Here is a 25,223-nt window from a genome sequence, read left to right on the forward strand (position 1 = left end):
TTCACTTGGTTCACTCATTTAGCCCCCCAGCAGTGAGGTCGCACAGTGAATGGAGGGCTCGCTTGCTCGTGAGCTGGGTAGTTGATTTCGTTCTCAAATCATTGCCTGTTTTTCCTCCTTTCAATGCTTTAAATTACAAGCCTGTCCTTGCGCTGAATGCTTTTAGTCACAGGGTGTTTTGGTTTCTTTCATCTCATTTGGAGGGCCGTGAGATATTATTGTCCCCTGCTTGTTGTTAGATTTGACAGTGGTGTCCATTCACTGAGAAATTGGATGCAATTAAAGAAATTATGCTGATTCGCTACTTCTGTTCGAGGCGGAATAGAGTTTTTGCTGTGTGTGCAGTCAGAGATATGTAGCTTATATAATGATTGGATACTCATGTCTCCGCCCTAACAATATATGTAGTTGTTCCAAAGGTGGGAAGGCAAGCGACAAGCTTAGGTCCAAAATAAGACTGTAGAAATACTTTGGGCTTATTTTGGACAGATTTTGGCGAGAGTGAAACCTCTCGCTTCACTTCTTCCTCTCTGGCGCTGTCCCTGGCTTGCAACTGCTATGAAAACAAAAACCTAGCAATCACAAGGGATTTTCATGTAGCCTTTTAAGCTAAAATAAGCCCAGCCCAGTGCGTAAAATGTTGTTTTCCCTATTTGTGAAACTATAACTAGGTTTCCATATTTATGCACGTAAAGTAGTCTACATGTTGGATAAAACATGTCAAGACAGGCCTAATTGAAACAGCTAATTTGTTGGTAAACTTTCCAAATGTCGACAAAACAAAATATGCTACACAAAGTGGGCACATAAGGAACTCATCATCAAGCTTTGATTATTTGAATCAGCTGTGTAGTGCTATGGCAAAAACCAAAACGTGCACCCCTTGGGGTCCCCAGGACCGAGTTTGGGAAACCCTGACCTAATCTCATCATGTAGGCCATAACGACACTGTTTCTGCAAGCTGTTGGCTAGAGCGCACGTGCCAATACCAGTGGGCACATTCAATACATAATGCCACATTTAGAACATTTATCAGTAGAGTTTAAAATGCAATGGAAACCCATTTACAGTGACTTTATAAAGTATTCACACCCCTTGACTTTTTCCACATTTTGTTGTGTTACAAGTTGGGTGTTAATTGTCATTTCTTTGTCAGCGATCTACACAAAATACTCTGTAATGCCATTGGAATAAAAAACCTAACATTTGCAACAACAACAAAAAAGATTCATAATAATAAATAAACAAATATATATTGATTACATAAGGTTATTGTCCTGCTGAAAGGTGAATTTGTCTGTTGGAAAGCAGACTAAACCAGGTTTCCTCTAGGATTTTGCCTGTGCATAGCTCTATTCCATTTCTTGTCATCTTAAAAAAAACTCCCTACTCATTGCCGATGACAAGCCCACACATAACATGATGGTGCCACCACCATGCTTGAAAATATGAAGTGGTACTCAGTGATGTGTTGTGTTGGATTTTCCCCAAACACAACACTTTGTATTCAAGACATAAAGTTAATTTCTTTGCCACATTTTTTGCAGTTTTACTTTTGTGCCTTATTGCAATGCAAATAGGTTGTTTTAGAATATTTGTAGTCTGTACAGGCTTCCTTCTTTGCACTCTGTCATTTAGTAACTACAATGTTGTTGAGTTTTCTCCTATCACATCTATTAAACTCTAACTGTTTTAAAGTCACCATTGGCCTCATGTTGAAAGCCCTGAGCGGTTTCCTGCCTCTCCGGCAACTGAGTTAGGAAGGATGCCTGCATCTTTGTAGTGACTGGGTGTATTGATACACCATCCAAAGTGTAATTAATAACTTCACTATGCTCAAAGGGATATTCCAATGTCTGTTTGTTTTATTTTTACCCATCTACCAATTGGTGCCCTACTTTGCGAGGCATTGGAGAACCTCCCTGGTCTTTGTGGTTGAATCTGTGTCTGAAATTCACTGCTCGACTCAGGGACCTTACAGATAATTGTATGTGTGGGGTACGGAGATGAGGTAGTCATAAAAAAATAATGTTACACACAATTATTGGGTGGCAGGTAGCCTAGTGGTTAGAGCGTTGGGCCAGTAACTAAAAGGTTGCTGGATCGAATCCCAGAGCTGACAAGGTAAAATGACACTGTAAAAATCTGTCGTTCTGCCCCTGAACAAGGCAGTTAACATCTGTTCCTCAGTAGGCCGTCATTGTAAATAAGAATTTGTTCTTAACTTCACTAGGGTAGGGGGCAGCATTCGGAATTTTGGATGAAAAGCGTGCTCATAGTAAACTGCCTGCTACTCAGTCCCAGAAGCTAGGATATGCATAGAAAACACTCTAAAGTTTCCAAAACTGTTAAAATAATGTCTGTGAGTACAACAGAACTGATATGGCAGGCGAAAACCTGAGGAAAATCCATCCAGGAAGTACTATTATTTTGAAAGGCTGTTTTTCCATTGAAAGCCTATCCACCATACAAAGACTTAGGACCCAGTTCACGATCTCTATGGCTTTTTCTACATGTGGCCAGTCTTTAGGCATTGTTTCAGGCTTTTACTCTGAAAAATGAGGGAGATACAGCACTTTCAATGAGTGGACAGTGGAAATTTCCAGACATGAGTCCAGCGCGAGCGATCAGGAGCGCGCCTTTCTTGTTTCTCCTTTTCTATTGACGAAGCTTTTGTCCGGTTGAAATATTATTGATTATTTATGACAAAAACAACCTGAGGATTGATTTTAAACATCGTTTGACATGTTTCTACGAACTTCTATTGTACTTTTTTGATTTTTCATCTGTCTGTTGTGACCGCGCTTTGTTCCAATGGATTGCTGAACAAAACGCACCAACAAAACGGAGGTTTTTGGACATAAAGAGGGACATTATCGAACAAAACAAACATTTATTGTGTAACATAGAGTCTTCGGAGTGCAACCATATGAAGATCATCAAATATAAGTGATTAATTTTATCACTATTTCTGACTTTTGTTACTCCTCTTCTTGGCTTGTTACTGTTTGTAATGATTTGTCTGCTGTGCGCTGTTCTCAGATAATCGCATGGTATGCTTTCGCCTTAAAGCCTTTTTGAAATCTGACACCGTGGTTGGATTAACAAGAAGTTTAGCGTCCCACACCAACTAGTGAGGTTAACTGACTTGCCTGGTGAAACAAAGTGTTATTTTTAATAATTGTACACAGAGTCCATGCAACTTACTATGTGACTTGTTAAGCACATTTTTACTCCTAAACTTATTTAGGATTGCCTGACTCATGACATTTCACCTTTTCATTTTTTAATAATTTGTAGAAATGTCTAAAAACATAATTCCACTTTGACATTTTGGGGTATTGTGTATAGACCAGTGACACAAAATCTGAATTTAATCCATTTTAAATTCCGGCTGTAACACAACAAAATGTGGAAAAAGTTAAGGGGTGTGAATACTTTCTGAAGGCACTGTGACTTGTATTTTTCGATTCGGTACATGGGAATTTAAATGCAAAAGTTTGTTTAATGTGCACTATGCCAACACGCACAGCCTTTTATCTGCAACAAGCCAATTTGATAGAAACACATCTCTGGTGTGAAAATCTGCATATTGTTTTTATAAAGATTTTAGAATATTCACATGAAAATCTGTTGCCAATTATATGGAAACCTAGCTACTGTTGCAATAATAATGGAAATAATTTGTAAGAAATGTAAATAAGCCTAGTTAGGCCTATAAAGTAAAAAAGTCTGTAACGTTGTTCCAAATCACACTAACCTCACCTGACACTATTGTGTTATAAACACATTCTTAATAGATAACAATATAGTAGGCCTATTCAAATGGGCTAACACTGTCTCTGTGAGAGATAGTGCATTCGGGAAGTATTCAGACCCCTTGACTTTTCCCACATTTTGTTACGTTACAGCCTTATTATAAAATGTAGGTTTTACAAATGTGTACACATTAAAATAAAATACTTAAATATTACATTTACATAAGTATTCAGACCCTTTACTCAGTACTTTGTTGAAGCACCTTTGGCAGTGATTACAGCCTCGAGTCTTCTTGGGTATGACGCTACAAGCTTGGCACACCTGTATTTGAGGAGTTTCTCCCATTCTTCTCTGCCGATCCTCTCAAGCTCTGTCAGGTTGGATGGGGAGCGTCGCTGCACAGCTATTTTTAGGTCTCTCCAGAGATGTTAGGCCGGGTTCAAGTCCGGGCTCTGGCTGGGCCACTCAAGGACATTCAGAGACTTGTCCAGAATAGACTCCTGTGTTGTCTTGGCTGTGTGCTTAGGGTCGTTGTCCTGTCTGATGTCCTGAGCAGGTTTTCATCAAGGATCTCTCTGTACTTTGCTCCGTTCATCTTTCCCTCGATCCTGACTAGTCTCCCAGTCCCTGCCGCTGAAAAAATCCCCACAGCATGATGCTGCCACCACCATGCTTCACCGTAGGGATGGTGCCAGGTTGTGTCCAGACGTGACACTTGGCATTCAGGCCAAAGAATTCAATCTTGGTTTCATCAGACCAGAGAATCTTGTTTCTCATGGTCTGAGAGTCCTTTAAGTGCCTTTTGGCAAACTACAAGCGTCTGTCTGTTTTACTGAGGAGTGGCGTTCGTCTGGCCACTCTATCATGAAGGCCTGATTGGTGGAGTGCTGCAGAGATGGTTGTCCTTCTGGAAGATTCTCCCATCTTCACAGAGGAACTCTGGAGCTCTGTCAGAGTGACCATCGGGTTCTTGGTCACCTCCCTGATCAAGGCCCTTCTCCCCCGATTTCTCAGTTTGGCCGGGTGGCCAGCTCTAGGAAGAGTCTTGGTGGTTCCAAACTTCTTCCATTTAAGAATGATGAGGCCACTGTGTTCTTGGGGACCTTCAATGCTGCAGAAATGTTTTGGTACCCTTCCCCAGATCTGTGCCTCGACACAATCCTGTCTCGGAGCTCTACGGACAATTCCTTCAACCTCGTGGCTTGGTTTTTGCTCTGACATGCACTGTCAACTGTGGGACCTTATATAGACAGGTGTGTGCCTTTCCAAATCATGTCCAATCAATTTAATTTACTACAGGTGGACTCCCATAAAGTTACAGAAACATCTCAAGGATGATCAATGGAAACAGGATGCACCTGAGCTCAATTTCGAGTCTCATAAAAAGGGTCTGAATACTTATGAATACTTATGTAAATAAGGTATTATTATGATTTTTTTGTATGAATTTTCACCCCAAAAAATATAAAAACCTGTTTTCGCTTTGTCATTATGGAGTAGTGTGCGTAGATTGATGAGAAAAAAATTCTGATTAAAAAAAAAGGCTGTAACAAATGTGGGAAAAGTCAATGGCTCTGAATACTTTCCGAATGCACTGTATCTGAGAGACCAGTTTGAGATCTTTTACAGTGTGGCTTTAAGACCCAGCGCAGTGCAGGCAGCCCAGCCGGGCGGATTATGCTGCATTGATAACCAACTGGGAAGGTGGTAATTATTATATACGACTGGGCACAATCTGTTTGAACGCCTATCCAACTCGTAATTACTCGTGGGAAACTCGTCTATCACCCCTGAGCTACCACTTTTCCCACAGTCAGACCTCTGACGTCACCTACAAAGGAAATTACCTCGATAACAGCATTTTCGGCAGTTAAATGTAGCAACAAAACCTTATTTATAAAGATCTATTAACATGGTTTTTGAACACTATAGTTTGTTTAAAAGCATGATAGCGGCACTTTTAGTTCATGGTTAACGCATTTTGTTGGCCATTAGCCAATCGGCGTTTCTCAATGAGATCAAAGCACGTTAATGCATCCAACTGGTCTTTACAACTTCAAAACCGGTATTTACCACCTTCCCACTTGGTTATAAACGCAGCATCAGTTGTTTCTACTCCGAATTGTCGCTAGTTATTTGGTGGGAGGCGCTGTAGCCATTTCGCCACTTTAAAGAGAGAAGGAGAACCAACATCCGAGTTCTGGGGAAAATAAATTATCCCGAAGCACTGCATTCAGACAAACTACCCCCACCGCTGCGAAGGAGCAAGACTGAACGCAAACTTCGAACTCTCCATGCAGAGCACGCGGAGAACAGACCAGGACCATCTAACGGGCTTTTGAGAATTTTTTTCGGTTTCCGTTTTTTCCTATTTTATTTACGGTGTATGTGGATCGAACAGTTTATGAGAATCTTGCTTGCTCTGCGGTGAGAAGAGAAGTTTGGCTGTTTTCTTAGTCGGAGGGAGACGCGGGAGGTTCGGGGAAAAAGTGGGGGAAGATGGTTTGGAACGCCGCTTTGAGAAGAGGCTTGATGTGCGTTCTGGCGCTCTGGCTCGGTTTTACGTCTGCCCCGTGCAAAGCTCGGATTTACACTAACCATTGGGCTGTACGGATAAACGGGGGACCTGTGTTCGCTGATCGGATAGCAGACAAATATGGCTATAAGAATATGGGACAGGTATGTTTTAAACTGTTCCTCTTATCTTTTCGTTCCTTTTTACATTTTTATTCGAAAGAGTTTCAAAGTCAAATCCTGCACAGCGTTGGTGTTTTTTCTTTCATAAATTAAAACTTACTTTGCTTTTGAACGGTGGTGTTTTGTTGTCAGTCCGATTGAAGTTCACACGTCATAGTCACCCGGGCCCACACTGGATAGTTCACATCCCGGGCCAGCCTGAACACGCTACCTCCACTCAAAATAATGTACCTTGAACCCAGGATAGTCTCTCTGGCGTGTGTGTGGCGGGGATCAGCCTGGCACACACGGGACTGACTATGACATGAACAAAGCGAGAGAGGGGGCAGGGGTGCAGTGATTAGGCTCCACACCGGTGGGACAACAGGTGCCCCACAGTTCCGCAGAGCAGTTTTATTGGGCTGTTAGGATTGGAGAATTTTACCAACAGTTTAATGTCTCGTATTTCATGGCTCAGACCAATATGGGCCTCTTAAACCTAGAATCCTTAGTTGCTGCATACATTTTGGGATTTATAAATTAATTATTTACAGTACCAGTCAAGTTTGGATACACCTACTCAGTGAAGGGTTTTTATTTTCTACATTTTAGAATAATAGTGAAGACATCAAAACTATGAAATAACACACGGAATCATGTAGTAACCAAAAAAGTGTTTAACAAATCTATATATATATATATTAGAGCTTATTTTTGCCTTGACAGCTTTGCACACTCTTGGCATTCTCCCAACCAGCTTCACTTGGAATGCTTTTCCAACAGTCTTGAAAGAGTTCCCACATATGGCTGTGCACTTGTTGGTTGCTTTTCCTTCACTCTGCGGTCCAACTCATCCCAAACCATCTCAATTGGTTTGAGGTTGGGTGATTGTGGAGGCCAGGTCATCTGATGCAGCACTCCATCACTCTCCTTGTTGGTCAAATAGCCCATATAAAGCCTGGAGGTGTCTTGTCATTGTCCTGTTGAAAAACAAATGATAGTCCCGCTAAGAGCAAACCAGATGGGATGGCATATCACTGCAGAATGCTGTGGTAACCATGCTGGTTAAGTGTGCCTTGAATTCAAAATAAATCACTGACAGTGTCACCAGCAAAGCACCCACACACCATCACACCTCCATGCTTCACTGTGGAAACCACACATGCGGCGATCATCCGTTCACCTACTCTGTCTCAAAGACACGGCGGTTGGAACCAAAAATCTCAAATTTGGACTCATCATACCAAAGGACAGATTTCTACCGGTTTAATATCCGTTGCTTTTGTTTCTTGGCCCAAGCAAGTCTCTTCTTCTTATTGGTGTCCTTTAGTAGTGGTTTCTTTGCAGCAATTTGACCATGAAGGCCAGATTCACGCAGTCTCCTCTGAATAGTTGATGTTGAGATGTTTGTTACTTGAACTCTGTAGCATTTATTTGGGCTGCAATTTCTGAGGCTGGTAACTCTTAACTTATCCTCTGCAGCAGAGTTAACTCTGGGTCTTCCTTTCCTGTGGTGGTTCCCTTTGAGAGCCAGTTTCATCATAGCACTTGACGTTTTTTGCTATTGCACTTGAAGAAACTTTCAAAGTTCTTGACATTTTCCGGATTGACTGAACTTCATGTCTTAAAGTAATGATGGACTGTTTGTCTTTGCTTATTTGAACTGTTCTCGCCATTTATATGGACTTGGTCTTTTACCAAATAGGGCTACATTCTGTATACCACCCTTACCTTGTCACAACACAACTGATTGGCTCGAACACATTAAGAAGGAAAGAAATTCCACAAATTAACGTTTAAATTTTTTTATTTCACCTTTATTTAACCAAGTTGGCCAGTTGAGAACAAGTTCCCGTTTACAACTGTGACCTGGCCAAGATAAAGCAAAGCAGTATGACAAAAACAAGAGTTATACATAAACATACAGTCAATAACACAAAATAAAAATGGAAGAATCTATGTACCGTGTGTGCAAATGTAGGGAGGTAGGCAATAAATAGGCCCTAGAGGTTAAAATAATTACAATTTAGCATTAATACTGGAGTGATAGATGTGCAGATGATGATGTGCAAGTAGAGATACTGGTGTGCAAGAGGGTAAGTAATAATATGGGAATGAGGTAGTCGGCTGTGCTATTTACAGATTGGCTGTGTACAGTGATTGGTAAGCTGATTTGACCGCTGATGCTTAAAGTTAGAGGGAGATATAAGGCTTCAGAGATTTTTGCAATTTGTTCCAGTCATTGGCAGCGGAGAACTGGAAGGAAAGGCGGCCAAAGGAAGTGTTGGCTTTGGGGATGACCAGTGCAATATACCTGCTGGAGCTTGTGCTACGGGTGGGTGTTGCTATGGTGACCAGTGAGCTGAGATAAGGTGGGGCTTTACCTAGCAAAGACTTATAGATGACCTGGAGCCAGTGGGTTTGGCTACGGATGTGTAGTGAGGGCCAGCCAACAAGAGCGTACAGGTCGCAGTGGTGGGTAGTTTATGGGGCTTTGGTGACAAAACGGATGGCACTGTGATAGACTGCATCCAATTTGTTGAGTAGAGTGTTGGGGCTATTTTGTAAATGACATCGCTGAAGTCAAGTATCGGTAGGATAGTCAGGTTTACAAGGGTATGTTTGGCGGCATGAGTGAAGGAGGCTTTGTTGCGAAATAAGAAGCCGATTCTAGATTTAATTTTGGATTGGATATGCTTAATGTGAGTCTGGAAGAAGAGTTTACAGTCTAACCAGACACCTAGGTATTTGTAGTTGTCCACATATTCTAGGTCAGAACCGTCCAGAGTAGTGATGCTAGTTGGGCAGGAGGGTACGGGTGCAATCGGTTGAAGAGCATGCATTTAGTTTTACTAGCATTTAAAATCAGTTGGAGGCCACGAAGGTGTGTTGTATGGCGTTGAAGCTCGTTTGGTGGTTTGTTAGCACAGTGTTCAAAGATGGGCCAGAGGTATACAGAATGGTGTCGTCTGCGTAGAGGTGGATCAGGGAATCACCAGCAGCAAGAGCGATATCGTTGATATATACAGAGAAGAGAGTCGGCCTGAGAATTTAACCCTGCGGCACCCCCACAGACTGCCAGAGGTCCGGACAACAGGCCTTCCGATTTGACACTGAACTCTATCAGAAGTAGTTGGTAAACCAGGCGAGGCAGTCATTTGAGAAGTCAAGGCTATTGAGTCATTTAACAAAGCACACCTGTTAATTGAAATATATTCCAGGTGACTACCTCATGAAGCTGGTTGAGAATGCCAAGAGTGTGCAAGCTGTCAAGGCAAAGGATTGCTACTTTGAAGAATCTCAAATATAAAACATATTTTGATTTAATGCTTTTTTGGTTACTACATGATTCCATATGTTACTTCATAGTTTTGATGTCTTCACTATTATTCTACAATGTAGAAAATAGTAAAAATTAAGAAAATAGCCTTGAATGAGTAGGTGTCAACTTTTGACTGGCGTATGTGTGATATATAATACCCATTTGATTACTGAAAAATATAACTTAAATGCCTCATCAGTTTAGTTAAACTGTCGTACCACATCGGAACCCAACATATACATTGTTTTCCTCAAATGTTTGTAAACAACAAATGTAAACACATGGTATAGCTTCAAAACTATACATTTGATATCCTGGATGGTCAGTCCTTGCATCTATAGCTCTGTCTGTGCATTTGAGTGGTTGCATTTCTTCAGCCCCATCCTTAGCTTTTTAGCAAAACAGGGGCGGGGACAGCACTTTGTTTCAATTAAGGATTCTAGCTTTAATGCATACTTTAACCAAATGAGTTGCAAAATTAATATTTGAATAACCTTATAAAATTACAAGCGCTTGAGATTATAAGTGGCCACAGTAAAGGAAGAATGGAACGCATGCTTTGACATTGCCAAGGGTTTGATAATGTGAATTGCTCTGAAAGTACCAATCCATTCTGCGTATCTGTTATGGTGTGCCTGTTGATGTCATTCCTAAGGAACGTCTACTGTCACCACCAACCCTCCCCACTCCAATCCATAACTGCTGTCAGGTACAACACTGGAAACAAAATGCTATAGCCAAGAGGAGATATGGGCACACTTACTGGATTTAATTGTGATGTCATTTTGTTCAACAATTCTCCTTGTAATCAGAGAGGCCCATGCAAGTTCAGAGTAGGCAACATTTGGTTGCTTAGCGACACACATTTAAGAGGGTGGTCTATATGGGAGAAATATCTAGCAACGACAAAACCAGGCAATCCAAAGCGCTCTCTCTCCACAGATATTCTGACAGGTGGAAAGTTTCTGTTGTGGACTAGGATAATCACAGGGACATCCTGCCCTCACACCTCCCGCCCCTCTTTCTCCATAATTATACCAGCCACCCCCTTTATGGAACTGAGAGTCTTATACCCCCCCCATTCCCCTTTTTAAGCTTACCATATGCTTCCCAGTTGACAGTTAGTGCATATTTTCTGACGTTTTAGGTGTTAGGCAGCTTTTGCTAGGCGTTTTTCGGCTGTTGGAGCGCACAGCATTTTGTCTTGAGGCAAGCCGAAGTTCGCCCTTTGACCAGTGATTGGTCACCAGTAGGGATTCTTCAAGGTGTTTGTCATTCTACAGGAGACACTGTTTTCATGCTGCACCGAACATCTTAGATGTCAAATTAAATGGTTCTTGATTTATCTGAGATTAATTCAGACTACTGGCTACGGTGTCTCAAGGTGGACAAACGGTACTATTGCAGCTATATAGATCTTTTAAAGCGCCAGCTGAACCGAAGCATGTTGATGCCTTAAAGCTCTATAAGACACTCCCAGGTGGCAATATTGCACCAGTCTCCTAACCTGAACTTTGACACTAATGTCTTAAGTGCACAGTCACATACAGGCACACACTCTCTCGCTCTCTCACTCATGGGGACCCCACACATTCAGATCTTGAGAACATTGAGGTACTAAAGGCATACATGTGTGGGTGTATGAAATAAAGTTCTTGACACTCAATAAGTTCCCATGATTATAATTATTTTCAGGATGGAAGTAGGTTGTTTATTTAGGGACATTCATGCAATAATGAAGTTGAGGAAGACCTTTATTTAACCAGGTAAGACCCATTGAGGTTAATAACCTATTTTGCGAGGGCGACTTGGCAAAACAGGGAAATGGCAATGTGTACATAAATACTGTTGTGGACACATGCAAAGAGATTGTCAGAGAAAAACAAAACGGTAGGGGAGAGGGGATGTGTACAGAGCGGGTGACCTGAGAAGGACAGTGTCATTCAGTTGACAGGGATAGAGGGATGAGAACATGCAATGATACAGAAACACACTGATGGATGGAGAGGGAGTAAGGCAGTTGGTAGATCATTTCACTTGCAATGCTAGGGTTGTGGGTTTGATTCCCATGGAGGAACGGTACGAACAAATGTGAAAATGTTTGCACACACTACTGTAAATCCTTCTAGATAAGAGCGTCTGCTTAATGACTCCAATGTAAAGGAATAGTTGGCTATTGGGAGAGCACCTCTATCAGGCATTCTGTATGGAACCAACCAATAATCCTGTTACTTATGGAGCCCCCTGTCCATTTCCCAGACTCTGGGCCAAGCACTGATCTGAGAGCAGTTTTAAAGACACAGGGCTATGGTTTGTACATGAAGTGTATTGCAAGAGAATGGTCCTTTAACATCTGGTGTGTTATCCATTGATCTAGATGAAGTTGAAGTCGGAACAACTCTTAAACCAATTATATTTTAGCTAGATGGTTAAAGCTAGCTAACAAGTGTGTTAGGGTGATTTCCATGTTAGGTGCTCATGGGTCCTTTATGTGAAGTTTGTAGGAGCATGTCAAATTGGGTGTCAAATGACAGCCAAGAGTCTCTTTTTGGGAAATTAAGGCATAGATACATTTTCCATCTTCAAAATTAGGCATAGGTAATGGATTTGACTTCTGGTCAAACAGATGGAAAAGGGATTTTGGAAAACATCTACCAGACAGTCTTTAAAAGGTATTAGAAATACACAATGTTGACGTAATGACCCCACCAACTAATATCAATGCTTATATTTAGTTTTGGGGAAATGATTTGCCTTCTATATGTTTAAGGAACATTGCCTTGTAAATCTGTTACCAAAAACCCACATATTTTCTATTGGAGGATAATTCTAAGTTCATGGAAGTAACAAGTAAAGGTAGACCTACCAATTATTTAGTGTTTTTACTGATATACATTTTTGTTTGAATTACTAAGTGATTTAAAACTCAGTAACGGACTTCGTGCTCAGTACCGGACTTACTGCATTGGCTACAATACCAAATAATAGTAGTCACCTGTTACTGTCCTCCCTTCTACTGGCATACCGTTACGTTCAGCTCATAACTGTTCCGTTCTTTCTGTCGTCTGGTGGTCAAAGCGAGTGTGAACTGTCTGGACAACCCCTCTCTCTCCCTCTCCAGATAATGTTACCTCTCCCGGCTCTTACTGACAGCTACCCATGAGCCCCCTCTTTCCATTTGCTGTAACCAGCATCTCCACTGACCGGACGTCAATGGACGTTGAAATTGGGTCCATTCGCCCTGGCCTTGATTTCAATGTCCACAGACGTCATTTTTTGGGGGACGGTCTGGACCGGGTCTTGATTTCAACATCCACAGTTTATTAAATAATGTCATTTCTGCATTCTTTCTGCAGACATCTTTTGAATCTTAATTCGGTGCAGATATTTACATTTGAGGATTTTACTGTAATTTTGTTACCAAATTTTGCTTCTGTACAGTTCTTTCAGTAAAGGTGTTTTTGGAGATGTGAATTTTCTGAGTCTCAGCGTAATGGTCCCGTGTGGCTCAGTTGGTAGAGCATGGTGTTTGCAACGCCAGGGTTGTGGGTTCGATCCCCACGGGGTACCAGTACGGGAACAAAAAATGTATGAAATGTATGCATTCACTACTGTAAGTCGCTCTGGATAAGAGCGTCTGCTAAATGACTAAAATGTAAATGTAATTCCACTGCTTATGTTGACAAACCATAGACTGGGTAAAACTAGCCACGTTATACACATTAAGATGAAAATGTCTTCGCTTTATCATCTTTTGGGTAGAAAGGTGAACAGTCAGTGATAGTTTACGAGTTGTAACGTATCATCATTCTAGCCCAGAGTTGGATAAAGTTCATACTTGCCCCAAAGCCTGTTTTAGCATTGTCATTGCCATTGAGGGCTTTCACCATTTTGAAGTAGGTAGTCAACTGGTTGTAGCTGAATCTCAAACCAGGCCCTCATCCCTACCAACTCACTGAGGCCCCTCCATTGTCAGACTTGTTGATGTAACTGAGGGTGACTTCAAGCACGGTGAGGGGATCATCCCCGATCAACTTCGGGACATGCTTATGACTTGAGTGATCCAATTTGTTAAAAAAAATGTAACGATAAAACGAGCATGAAATCCAAATGGACAAATTACCTGTTTTTATTTTAGAAGATAACCTATTAACAGTAAAACATCAATCGATGTGTCACGCCTCAATCAGACACAAAGGCACATGCCATATCATTAAGCACGGCTTTCGATTCTGTTTTATAAAATTGTGCAAACTCCAAAACATATCGCGGTGCATGTTGGGACACCAAACCCTTGCTATGGGTTAAGCAAGGATCATAGAATTCCATCCAAGTTAGCAGGAAGTGTATTTGTTTCCGAGTCAGGAACTTGTACCTCCAATTTTCAGACGGCTTCTGAACGCACCGTTTTATATCTTTCTGTGTGGGGTTTGAGACTAAAGATGTCGTATGTCTTGATTTGGAAATTTAACATGACAATTTTGGGCTTCATGTCTTTGCAGTCCTGACGCTATTGAGTGTGACTATACCTGCTGTTGCCTTGTGGCTTTCACGTTCTGACAGTGACGCGATGAAAGCATGCCCCCTGGGCATATTCTACTGAAAGAAATACCTGGACCTACCTGTCTAATAAGAAACTCTGTTTTCCTTTTGTTGTTTTGCTACCGTGTACCCTAATGAATACAACCCTGGTTTGGAGTGAAACATTGTGAGTTGCCTGAAAGGATATAGGGGCTTCATACAGTCCCTTGGGTGGCTCCTTTAAAGCCCTGGGTCAATGGGAAGGGTATATGACACCTGGCAGCCATTACGGTTTGATAATCTGCCTCTGAATTATTAAAGTTAATCACACTTCGCCTGCCTCATGTCTGTCTCGGTCTTTCTTATTTTGGAGGTTTGTGGTTTATGGGTTATGCTGTTTAATTCCTCTCTGACATGGTTGACATTTGAATGCAACCAGTGTTTTTACTGTAGACTGATCGTGGTGTGTTTTTATTCGGTAGATTGGCGACCTGAAGGACCACTATCACTTCTTTCACAGCAGGACCATCAAAAGGTCAACTCTCTCCAGTCGCGGTGGCCACAGCTTCATCTCGATGGAGTCCAAGGTAAGCCTCGCCTCACCGTGCTGGCGGGCCACCCCACCAGGTCATCGACACACGCCTGCATTATTGATGAGTCACAGAACACCACCCTTGGTCTCGCCCTGATGATGCGTATATTACAGGGCACAACTGTAGTTCAGCACACCGATGGAAAGTCTACCAGCCATAGCACTGCTGAGCATAGTTGTCATTCAATGAGAGTTCTTTGATGAATTATGTATTATATACTGTTGCTGGATATGTTGGCCCTTTTCAGCTTTGACTCTGTTTATTACACAAGACTCCCCCTTTCTCCCTTCTTCCCCTCTAGTTTCTCTCCTGTGTGAAGGGTTGACAGGGAGGACATGTTTAAATGTCAGCTGGGTCTGCAGTCTTAGCTGGGAGTCTTTCTGCTCCCATCACTACTGTTCAGGGATCAGTGTCATATCATTACCATTCTGATGCCAGTATCGTTTCACTGCTGTTTTCGGGCTGCTCTCTATCATGGAGGCACTGGGGTCAGTCCGTGTAGCCAGTTATAGAAATAATCACGTTGTTATGTTTAGTTGTCTAATGACAGTCATCTATGTGTGTGAGTCAGATGGGTGTAGCGGACACACCTTGTGTGTGTGTGCGCGCTGCGATCTACCTGTTGGCACGCAGGTCTCCATGGTGACAAGGCAGTGATTAATGGCTTTATGGCTTGCTGACGTGCCGCCTGGCGCATGTGGGACACAAAGGTCATGGCTGTCAGTAAGTTACCAGCCCAAGGTCGTCGGCTTGGAGAGCGGGTGTGTGACTGACCTCACCCGAGTGACATTAGGCCCCGTTTTCAAACACTCAAAGTACACTGAACAAAAATGTAAAGTGAAATGTAAAGTTTTTGGTTTCATGAGCTGAAATAAAACATCCCAGCAATTTGATTAAACTGACTAAACAGTATGATCATTACAAAGGTGCAACTTGTGCTGGGGACAATAAAAGGCCACTCTAAAATGTGCAGTTGCCACACAACACAATGCCACAGATGTCTCAAGTTTTGAGGGAGCGTGCAATTGGCATGCTGACTGCAAGAATGTCCACCAGAGCTGTTGCCAGGTAATGTTATGTTCATTTCTCTACCAAATGCTGCCTCCAACGTTTTAGACAATTTGGCACCATGTCCAAATGGCCTCACAACTGCAGACCACGTGTAACCACACCAGCCCAGGAACACCACATCTGGCTTCTTCACCTGCGGAATTGTCTGAGACCAGCCACCTGGACAGCTGATGAAACTGTGGGTTTGCACAACTGAATGATTTCTGCTCAAACTGTCAGAAACCGTCTCAGGGAAGCTCATCTGCATGCTCGTTGTCCTCACCAGAGTTTTGACCTGTCTGCAGTTAGGCGTCGTAACTGACTTCAGTGGGCAAATGCTCACCTTTGATGGCCATTGGCACATTGGAGAATTGTGTTTTTCATGGATGAATCCCAGTTTCAACTAGAGGTCGACCGACTAATCGGCATGGCCGATTTAATCAGGGCTGATTTCAAGTTTTCACAACAATTGGTAATCGGCTTTTTTAGATGCCGATTATGGCCAATTACATTGCAATCCATGAGGAGACTACGTGGCAGGCTACCCACTTGTTACGCAAGTGCAGCGTCAAAAGGACCTTGTGGCTGCAATGAGCAAAGATAAGTTGCTAGCTAGCATTAAACTTATCTTTTAAAAAACAATCAATCTTCACATAATCACTAGTTAACTACATATGGTTGGTGATATTACTAGGTTAACTAGCTTGTCTTGCGTTGCATATAATCAATGCGGTGCCTGTTAATTTATCATCGAATCAGTCTAATTCAACTTCGCCAAACGGGTGATGATTTAACAAAAGCGCATTCGAGAAAAGCACATTCGTTGCACAAATGTACCTAACCATAAACATCAGTGCCTTGCTTAAAATCAGTACACAGAAGTATGTTCTTTTTAAACCTGCATATTTAGTTAAAATAAATTCATGTTAGCAGGCAATATTAACTAGGGAAATTGTCACTCCTTTTGCGTTCAATGCAAGCAGAGTCAGGGTATATGCAACAGTTTGGGCCGCCTGGCTCGTTGCCAACTGTTTTTCTTCCTAACAAAGACCGTAATTATTTTGCCAGAATTGTACATAATTATGACATAACATTGAAGGTTGTGCAATGTAACAGCAATATTTAGACTGAGGGTTGCCAACCGTTCGACAAAATACAGAATGGTTCCGTATTTCACTGAAAGAATAAACGTTTTGGCTCGTATTTGTGTGTTTTATATGGTAAGTCTATGATTTGATAGAGCAGTCTCTGACTGAGCGGTGGTAGGCAGCAGTACGCTCGTAAGCATTCATTCAAACAGCACTTTACTGTGTTTGCGAGCAGCTCTTAGCAATGCTTGATGCACAGCACTGTTTGACTTCAAGCCTATCAACTCCCGAGATTAGGCTGGCAATACTAAAGTGCCTATAAGAACATCCAATAGTCAAAGGTATATTAAAGAGAAATAAATAGTCATCGCGTCATAATTCCTATAACTACAACCTAAAACTTCTTAACTGGGAATATTGAACCATCAGCTTTCATATGTTCTGAGCAAGGAACTTAAACGTTAGCTTTTTTACATGGCACATATTGCACTTGTACTTCTCCAACACTGTTTTTGCATTATTTAAACCAAATTGAACACGTTTCATGATTTATTTGAGACTAAATAGATTTTATGTATTAAGTTAAAATAAAAGGGTTCATTCAGTATTGTTGTAATTGTCATTATTACAAATGTATTTAAAAAATCAGCAGATTTTAAAATAAAAAAAATGTAAAAGAGAACTGGTATCGGCTTTTTTTGGTCATCCAATAATCGGTATCGGCGTTGAAAAAAAATCATAATCGGTCGACCTCTAGTTTCAACTGTATCGGGCAGATGGCAGAGTGTGTATGGCGTCATGTGGGTGAGCGGTTTACTAATGTCAACGTTGTGAACAGAGTGCCCCATGGTGGGGTTATGGTATGGGCAGGCATAAACTACAGACTATGAACACAATTGCGTTTTATCAATTTGAATGCACAGAGATACCGGCACGATCCTGAGGCCCATTGTCGTGCCATTCAACCGTCGCCGTCATGTTTCAGCATAATGCACAGCCCCATGTCGCAAGGATCTGTACTCAATTCCTTCAAGCTGAAAATGTTCCAGTTCTTCCATGGCCTGCATACTCACCAGACATGTCACCCACTGAGCATGTTCGGGATGCTATGGATCAACGTGTACGACAGCGCGTTCCAGTTCACGCCAATATCCAGCAACTTCACCCAGCCATTAAAGAGGAGTGGGACAACATTCCACAGGCCACAATCAACAGTCTGATCAACTATATGAGGAGATGTATTGTGCTGCTTGAGGCAAATGGTGGTCACACCAGATACTGACTGGTTTGATGATCCACGCCCGTACTTTTTGTTTTTAAAGGTATCTGTGACCAACAAATGCATCTCTATTTCCAGTCATGTGAAATCCATAGATTAGGGCCTAATTCGTTTATTTCAATTGACTAATTTTCTTGTATGAACTGTAACTTAGTAAAATCTTTGAAATTGTTGCGTCTAATATTTTTGTTCAGTGTCGTCACTGATTTTAACAGATTTGGATAGGTATAGGCAAGGACCCTATCACTTTGCTTCTATCTATACTTTCATGTCAGATCAGTGATCGCATCAAGGAAGGAAGCATTTCTAAAGTGCCATTTCAGCTGACACTTCTACAGTATAGCTGGATTTTATTTTTTTGGGATCCTGGTTGCCCTTGGTTACAGACCAAGTCAGCGGGAGAGACTGCAAGAGAGAGACACCTCCAAATCCTTAAGAAGGGGAATGCAGAAGCAGTTGTATTTCAGGAGTCCATTTCACCATCTGGAGAGGGAGGATCCGTCTTCTCTCCGTCTCACTGGACTCGCAGGTCAGTGGTGGAACTAATGGAGGACTGGCTGCCGGCGGTCGGACTTCCTGTCTAGGTGACGGTCTGAGGACCGCTGCATTAGGCTTACCGCTTATCATCCGTTACACAAACACACATGGACATTGGGTGGACAGACAGACACAGGGAGCTCGAGACAGACACACACACACACGTATAATGATGGCTCTGCTGTTCTGAGCTTAATGAGGTGTGTAAATGGTTGCTTTGAAACTGATGACAGACTTGGTGAAATGAGAAGAGACTTGTGCCTGCTCTGTCTTCACATGATCATCGCCATCCATCACTGTTACAAATGTTTTATTTTTTATTTAATTACATTCTGGCTTATGAAATCTTTCTCCATCAGTCCCCCCCTTTTGCCTGTGTTTTGTCATTCTATCCCCCCCTTTTTTTACACCCTCTCCTCTATCTCTCAATCACACTCACTCTCTCTTTCTGCCAGTGTTTTTCTGTGTCCATTCCTCATCTCTTTTCCCTCCTCCGCTCTCTGGAGAAACTGACAGATTGTTTTAGTAGGTCATACTTCACTCTGATAGGATTTTTTCTTTCACCCTCTTTCTTCTTAGCTTTCTATGAATGTTAAAGTTGATCACCTCCGTCTCTGATTTGTTATTGTTTTACCTGAACGATTAGCCTACCTTGGGTAAAAGTGAAAGGCAGCAGTCGTTACAAAAAGAATCCTACCCAACGCTCCCAAATTTCTGAGATGAGCTTGCCAAGGAATTCCTTGAAACGAATCCATTAGGTTTGAGAGATTGTGACCTGATAAATTTGTATGCGTGTTCACATAAGAAAATTGTATGCGCGTTTTATTTTGTGTAGTTATCCACAAACACCCCTCCATCTTCCATTGGTCAAGTTCGTTTTGCATGGCCTGGTGCCCCAGGTGGGTGGAGATTCCACCGCCTATTTAAAACTAACTCACCCATTGTCCACTCTGAACATGCCTGCCCAACAACCCTGCATTTTCCTGTTCAACCATTGGATATGTTTTGATGCTTTTTTCTTTTCTTCACTGTGCAATGGTGTGGCCTCTGCTATAGGTGGAGTGGATTCAGCAGCAGGTGGTAAAGAGGCGGATCAAGAGGGATTACAAGGCGGCCCCTCCCCCCCTCACCAGCCCCGCCCAGACCAGTCCCGCCCAGTCCATATTCTTCAATGACGCCAAGTGGAGCAGTATGTGGTACATAGTGAGTATGCGGACCACATATTGCATATATACACTACAGTTCAAAAGTTTGGGGTCACTTAGAAATTCTTGCTTTTGAAATAAAAGCACATTTTTGTCTAGTAAAACTGAAGATCTCGTACAACGCTGTGTACTACTCCCTTCACAGAACAGCGCAAACTGGCACTAACCAGAATAGAAAGAGGAGTGGGAGGCCCGGTGCACAACTGAGCGAGAGGACAAGTACATTAGTGTCTAGTTTGAGAAACAGACACCTTACAAGTCCTCAACTGGCAGCTTTATTAAATAGTCCCTGAAAAACACCAGTCTCAACGTCATCAGTGAAGAGGCGACTCCGGGATGCTGGCCTTCTAGGCAGAGTTCCTCTGTCCAGTGTATGTGTTCTTTTGTCCATCTTAATCTTTTATTGGCTAGTCTGAGAAATTGCTTTTTCTTTGCAACTCTGCCTAGAAGGCCAGCATCCCGGAGTCGCCTCTTCACTGATGACGTTGAGACTGGTGTTTTGCAGGGACTATTTAATAAAGCTGCCAGTTGAGGACTTGGGAGGTGTCTGTTTCTCAAACTAGACACTCTAATTTACTTGTCCTCTTGCTCAGTTGTGCACCGGGGCCTCCCACTCCTTTCTATTCTGGTTAGAGCCAGTTTGCTCTGTTCTGTAAAGAGAGTGGTACACAGTGTTGTACGAGATCTTCAGTTTTACTGGACAAAAATGCTTTTATTTCAAAAACAAGAATTTCTAAGTGACCCCAAATGTTTGAACTGTAGTGCATACATGCAAAAAAAACTATCTGCAATATTAAAGCTGATCTGACATTGAGAGGATTTTAAATGCCCACAGCAGTGTCAAATGACTCCGTCCAGACTGCACAAGATATGTAGCTCTACACAGAAAGAATACTTCACTCGCTTGTGGCCGCTAGTCACATCCACGTACAAACCATTACTCCCCTTCCATTTTGTGTGTGAGTGCGCTATTTGTACGCTCTCTGGTCTTTTGCTCTTCTTCTGGGTTCTGTCAATGGTTAACTTGGCAAAGATAACACCAATACTTTGACCTTAGTTCTTATCAGTCCAGTGTTTTTGGACAGAGGATAGAGCTTGGACTTTGTCATAAATAATCAATCATGAGTGTTTACGGTTTATGATTTTAGGCAGTACTTGTTTAGTAGTCTTTGTCCATGTTCATGTCCATTGGCATTTGTTAACCTGGGCATTAGCCTACAACTGACTTTCTCCTGCCATCTCTGGACCTGCTTGACAGCTGTTCAAATGCTTTGTTTCTTTTCTCATTGGACTATTCACTGATGATCTAGAATGATTTGATAGGTTAAAGCAAGAACCCCACTTCATATCTTTCACCAATCCAGACATGTCAGATCAGTGACTACTTCAAGGAACGGAGGGTGGAAAGCTGCATTTCAAAAGTATTCAAGCAGGGCCTATATCTATGTGATCACACTGTTGCCACAACACAGATGTCTCACTGTTCCAGAACTGTAATGACCACTTAAGTGGGTTGCTAGTTTTATTTCAGCACTATTCCAGTGACATGTGTATGTGCGTGTGTGCCAGCACTGTAACGATGACATCCATAACTGCCAGTCGGACATGAATATAGTGGGGGCGTGGAAGAGGGGCTACACAGGGAAGGACGTGGTGATCACCATCCTAGACGACGGCATCGAGAGGAACCACCCCGACCTCATTCAGAACTACGTGAGTGTGGGTGCGTTTTGGAATGGGGTATGTGTGTTGTAGTAGGAGTGTGTGTGGCGTGTTTAGCCATTGGTGGATTTATGCTGCTCGGCCATAAGACCATGATGGTGAAGGCTTTTCCCTCTGTTTCCAGGACAACCAGGCCAGTTATGATGTCAACGGGAACGACATGGACCCCATGCCCCGTTATGATGCCAGCAACGAAAACAAGTAAGATACCAGGTCACAGCATCACTCTCTCGTGTGTGTGTGTGTGTGTGTGTGTGGCTCTTCTCTGCCTGGGAGCCCTGTGTCCTGTGCCAGTTTGGCTGTCAGTGGTTTTGGACGCTCTAGCCCAAATGCCTTGGCAAACGCTCAGCACTCTGTGGTAGTTTGTTTTCTTAAAGAGACAGGAGGTTAACTAGCCCACTGCTTTAGACGGATCATGGTCTGCTCTCTCCCTCGCTCTCTCACTTTGCCCTTCCCTCTCTTTCTTTTTCTCTCTCTCTCTTTCCACCTCTCCCTCTGAGTGGGGCTCGTTGACAAGTCTGTCACAATAATGGGTACGTTCCAATGTCCATACTAGCATACTGCTTAGAATGCATGGCCCAACTCATTACTTTATTCTAGGTAGTATGCTGCTAGCGAGGCTGTTGGAACACAGCCATTAGTGTGTTTTTGCTAGCTACCTAAAGCTTACACACTACACGCATTTTCAGACAGACTTGTATCTTTCCATCGTCCCAACTTGTCTTGGAGGACGTATTCTAAGTGATCATATAAACATTGAGGGAACACCATTTATGAGAGGTTCTATGAAAGCTGCCCCACACTGTTGATACACTTGCTATGTCCCTATTCAATATGTTTGGTTAGAGACACGAGTGTGGTGGTGGTAGGTGATCCAATTTCTCGGCTCTAGCTTTATGACATGGTACTGATTTTAAGCGGGAGGACTTGCCACTTCTGATCCAGACCAAACAAAGAGACCAGAATGGTCCCCTCTACCGACTAAGTCCCTTTCTATAAACCAGCACTTTCTCCGATTTTCAAAGAAACTGCATCCACTGTTTTTGTTACCTATTCTGAGTGCGTGTGTTTCTAGAGGAGAACAAGCTGTTCTTTCTGCTTATGAGGAACACATCTGCTGGTGAATTTGGGCATTTCCATGTGGTAGAATCTCTGCTATAATGTAAAACTCCACTTCCGTGAGCTAAACAAAGGATTGACCTCCAGGATTGATCCAGACAGTGTGTTATTCACATTGCCCTTTATTCATCCCACAGATGGTCTGGTTCAGACTGACTTGGAGCAGGCATGGCATGGAGATGGGCTGAGAGCAAACAACACACACATGTAGAGGAAACTCAGGAAGACTGGCGATGTGTGAAGCCAAACAGGACTGAAGGATTTGAATGTTGGCTCAACAAATTGTCCATACGGCTGCCATAAGTGTAGAGGTTCCAGCCAGGTGATGGAATACACTACAGTAGAACCTTTAGGCTAGCGAGGGCGTGTGTGTGTTTGAGCATGGGATTGTGTGTGTGCACCCTGCCTGCCAATGGGTAGATGCTGGGTTGCCATGACAGCGGTCAGTGGTGACTCTCTTGACTGCTTGTTCCAGATGTTCTCGGCAGGAGGGCTGGTCGTGCCGAGCGAGAGAGCGTCTTTGCCTCTTTCTCCTCTCCTAAAACCCACTCTTGTTTGTTTGCGCTCGTCACTGAACCTGGCCGATTGTTGACGTGGCTACAGTCTGGCAGAATGTTACCCTTGCTTGTTGAGGGCTCGGTAACACACAAATCATTGTCTCTTTCACACTGAAAATATTTGAGGGCTGTATGTATCCCAGTGCAGCTGCTGCTGCCTCTGAATCCACGTCATTGGGCACCAAAGGGAAGAAGACGTTTTAAATTGCGTGGCCTTATGAACAAGACCCATCCCCTGCTACTGGCCATGTGGAGACCTGTTCCTCCAGCCCATAGCTTGAACTAAGTCTAACTCCACTCGCTTCTCTCCACTTATTTTTCTCCATACGTCTCAAACATGCATGTTGTCAGATGGTCGACCAACTGTTTGTGCATTCTTCAGTTTTTATTATTTGTTTTTATTTTTATATATTTTTTTCCCCTTTTTCCTCCCCAATTTCGTGGTATCCAATTGGTAGTTACAGTCTTGTCTCATCGCTGCAACTCCCATACGGACTCTGGAGAGGCAAAGGTCGAGAGCCGTGCGTCCTCTGAAACACAACTCAACCAAGCTGCACTGCTTCTTGACACAATTCCCGCTTAACCCGGAAGCCAGCCGCACCAATGTGTTGGAGGAAGCACCTGGCGACCGTGTCAGCGTGCACTGTGCCCGGCCTGCAACAGGAGTCGCTAGAGCGCGATGGGACAAGGACATTCCTAATGGCCAAACCCTCTCCTAACCTGGACGACGCTGGGCCAATTGTGCGCCGCCCCATGGGTCTCTTGGTCGTGGTCGGCTGCAACACAGCCTGGACTCTAACCAGGATCTCTAGTGGCACAGCTAGTACTGCAATGCAGTGCCTTTGACCACTGCGCCACTCGGGAGGCCCCAGTATATCTGTTTACATATTTGTGAGTTTGTTAATATGCGTGTGTGAGAGATTTTAAATGTGTGTCTGTGTGTCCCTCCCTCTTTAGGCATGGAACTCGCTGTGCTGGGGAAGTGGCTGCATCTGCTAACAACTCCCATTGCACTGTGGGAATCGCCTACAATGCACGGATAGGGGGTGAGTGTGTGGTTTACGTTTCAAGGTTATTTTAAATCTTATTCAACAGTGGTGAGTGTGTGAGGGCTTGGGTGTGTGTTCACTCTGTGTGTGTGTGTGTGTGTGTGTGTGTGTGTCTCAGGGGTGCGGATGCTGGACGGCGACGTGACGGACATGGTTGAGGCCAAGTCTCTGAGTCTGCAGCCGCAGCATATTGACATCTACAGTGCCAGCTGGGGTCCCGACGATGACGGCAAGACGGTGGACGGCCCCGCCTCTCTGGCCAGGCAAGCCTTCGAGAACGGCATCCGCATGGTGCGTCTCGCGCGCACACACTCTACGTTGTGTACACACACACTCACACCCGCGGCCAGTGTTATCAATGCTTCCTTCAAGACATTTGGATTAAAGAGCTGTGTCTCATTAGCATATTCATGCATGGTATCCATATTCATAAGTATGTTGTGGAGATGGCTCAAAGGAGGAGCTTAGCCTAGGGTTAAGTGGAGGGGAGTGGAGTTCACAAAGTCCACTTGCGGTGATGTCAGAGCACCCTCTCTCCTTGCTGAGTCAGAAATGCTGCTGTCATTTTGATTGTGGAGAAAGTAAAACAATGGGTAGAGTTTGGTGGGTTATGTACATCTGTTTGGCATCGAAGCTGCAGAGGTATATTGGGCTATTATGACGTGTGTGTGTGTGTGTGTGTGTGTGTGTGTGTGTGTGTGTGTGTGTGTGTGTGTGTGTGTGTGTGTGTGTGTGTGTGTGTGTGT

General features: G+C 43.1%; 1 protein-coding gene across 7 annotated transcripts in view; it reads left to right on the plus strand.

Moving 5' to 3' along the window:
* The first annotated feature begins 5,863 nt into the window (after nt 1-5,863).
* Nucleotides 5,864-25,223, plus strand: part of pcsk5b (proprotein convertase subtilisin/kexin type 5b) — a 67,143-nt gene continuing 47,783 nt past the window's right edge. For 2 of the 7 annotated variants that reach the window (XM_045706950.1, XM_045706951.1), the window contains exons 1-7: nt 5,867-6,438; nt 14,761-14,865; nt 19,882-20,028; nt 21,600-21,743; nt 21,877-21,953; nt 24,386-24,474; nt 24,596-24,768. In XM_045706950.1, coding sequence (XP_045562906.1) covers nt 6,259-6,438; nt 14,761-14,865; nt 19,882-20,028; nt 21,600-21,743; nt 21,877-21,953; nt 24,386-24,474; nt 24,596-24,768 — 915 coding nt within the window. In that variant the 5' untranslated portion in view covers nt 5,867-6,258. Of the gene's footprint in view, nt 6,439-14,760; nt 14,866-19,881; nt 20,029-21,599; nt 21,754-21,876; nt 21,954-24,385; nt 24,475-24,595; nt 24,769-25,223 lie in introns of those variants that run through there. The other 5 variants (XM_014172189.2, XM_014172190.2, XM_045706948.1 and 2 more) reach the window with 4 other exon arrangements.

The sequence above is a fragment of the Salmo salar genome, chromosome ssa24 (assembly GCF_905237065.1).
Source record: "Salmo salar chromosome ssa24, Ssal_v3.1, whole genome shotgun sequence".
Classification (NCBI taxonomy): Eukaryota; Metazoa; Chordata; class Actinopteri; order Salmoniformes; family Salmonidae; genus Salmo; species Salmo salar.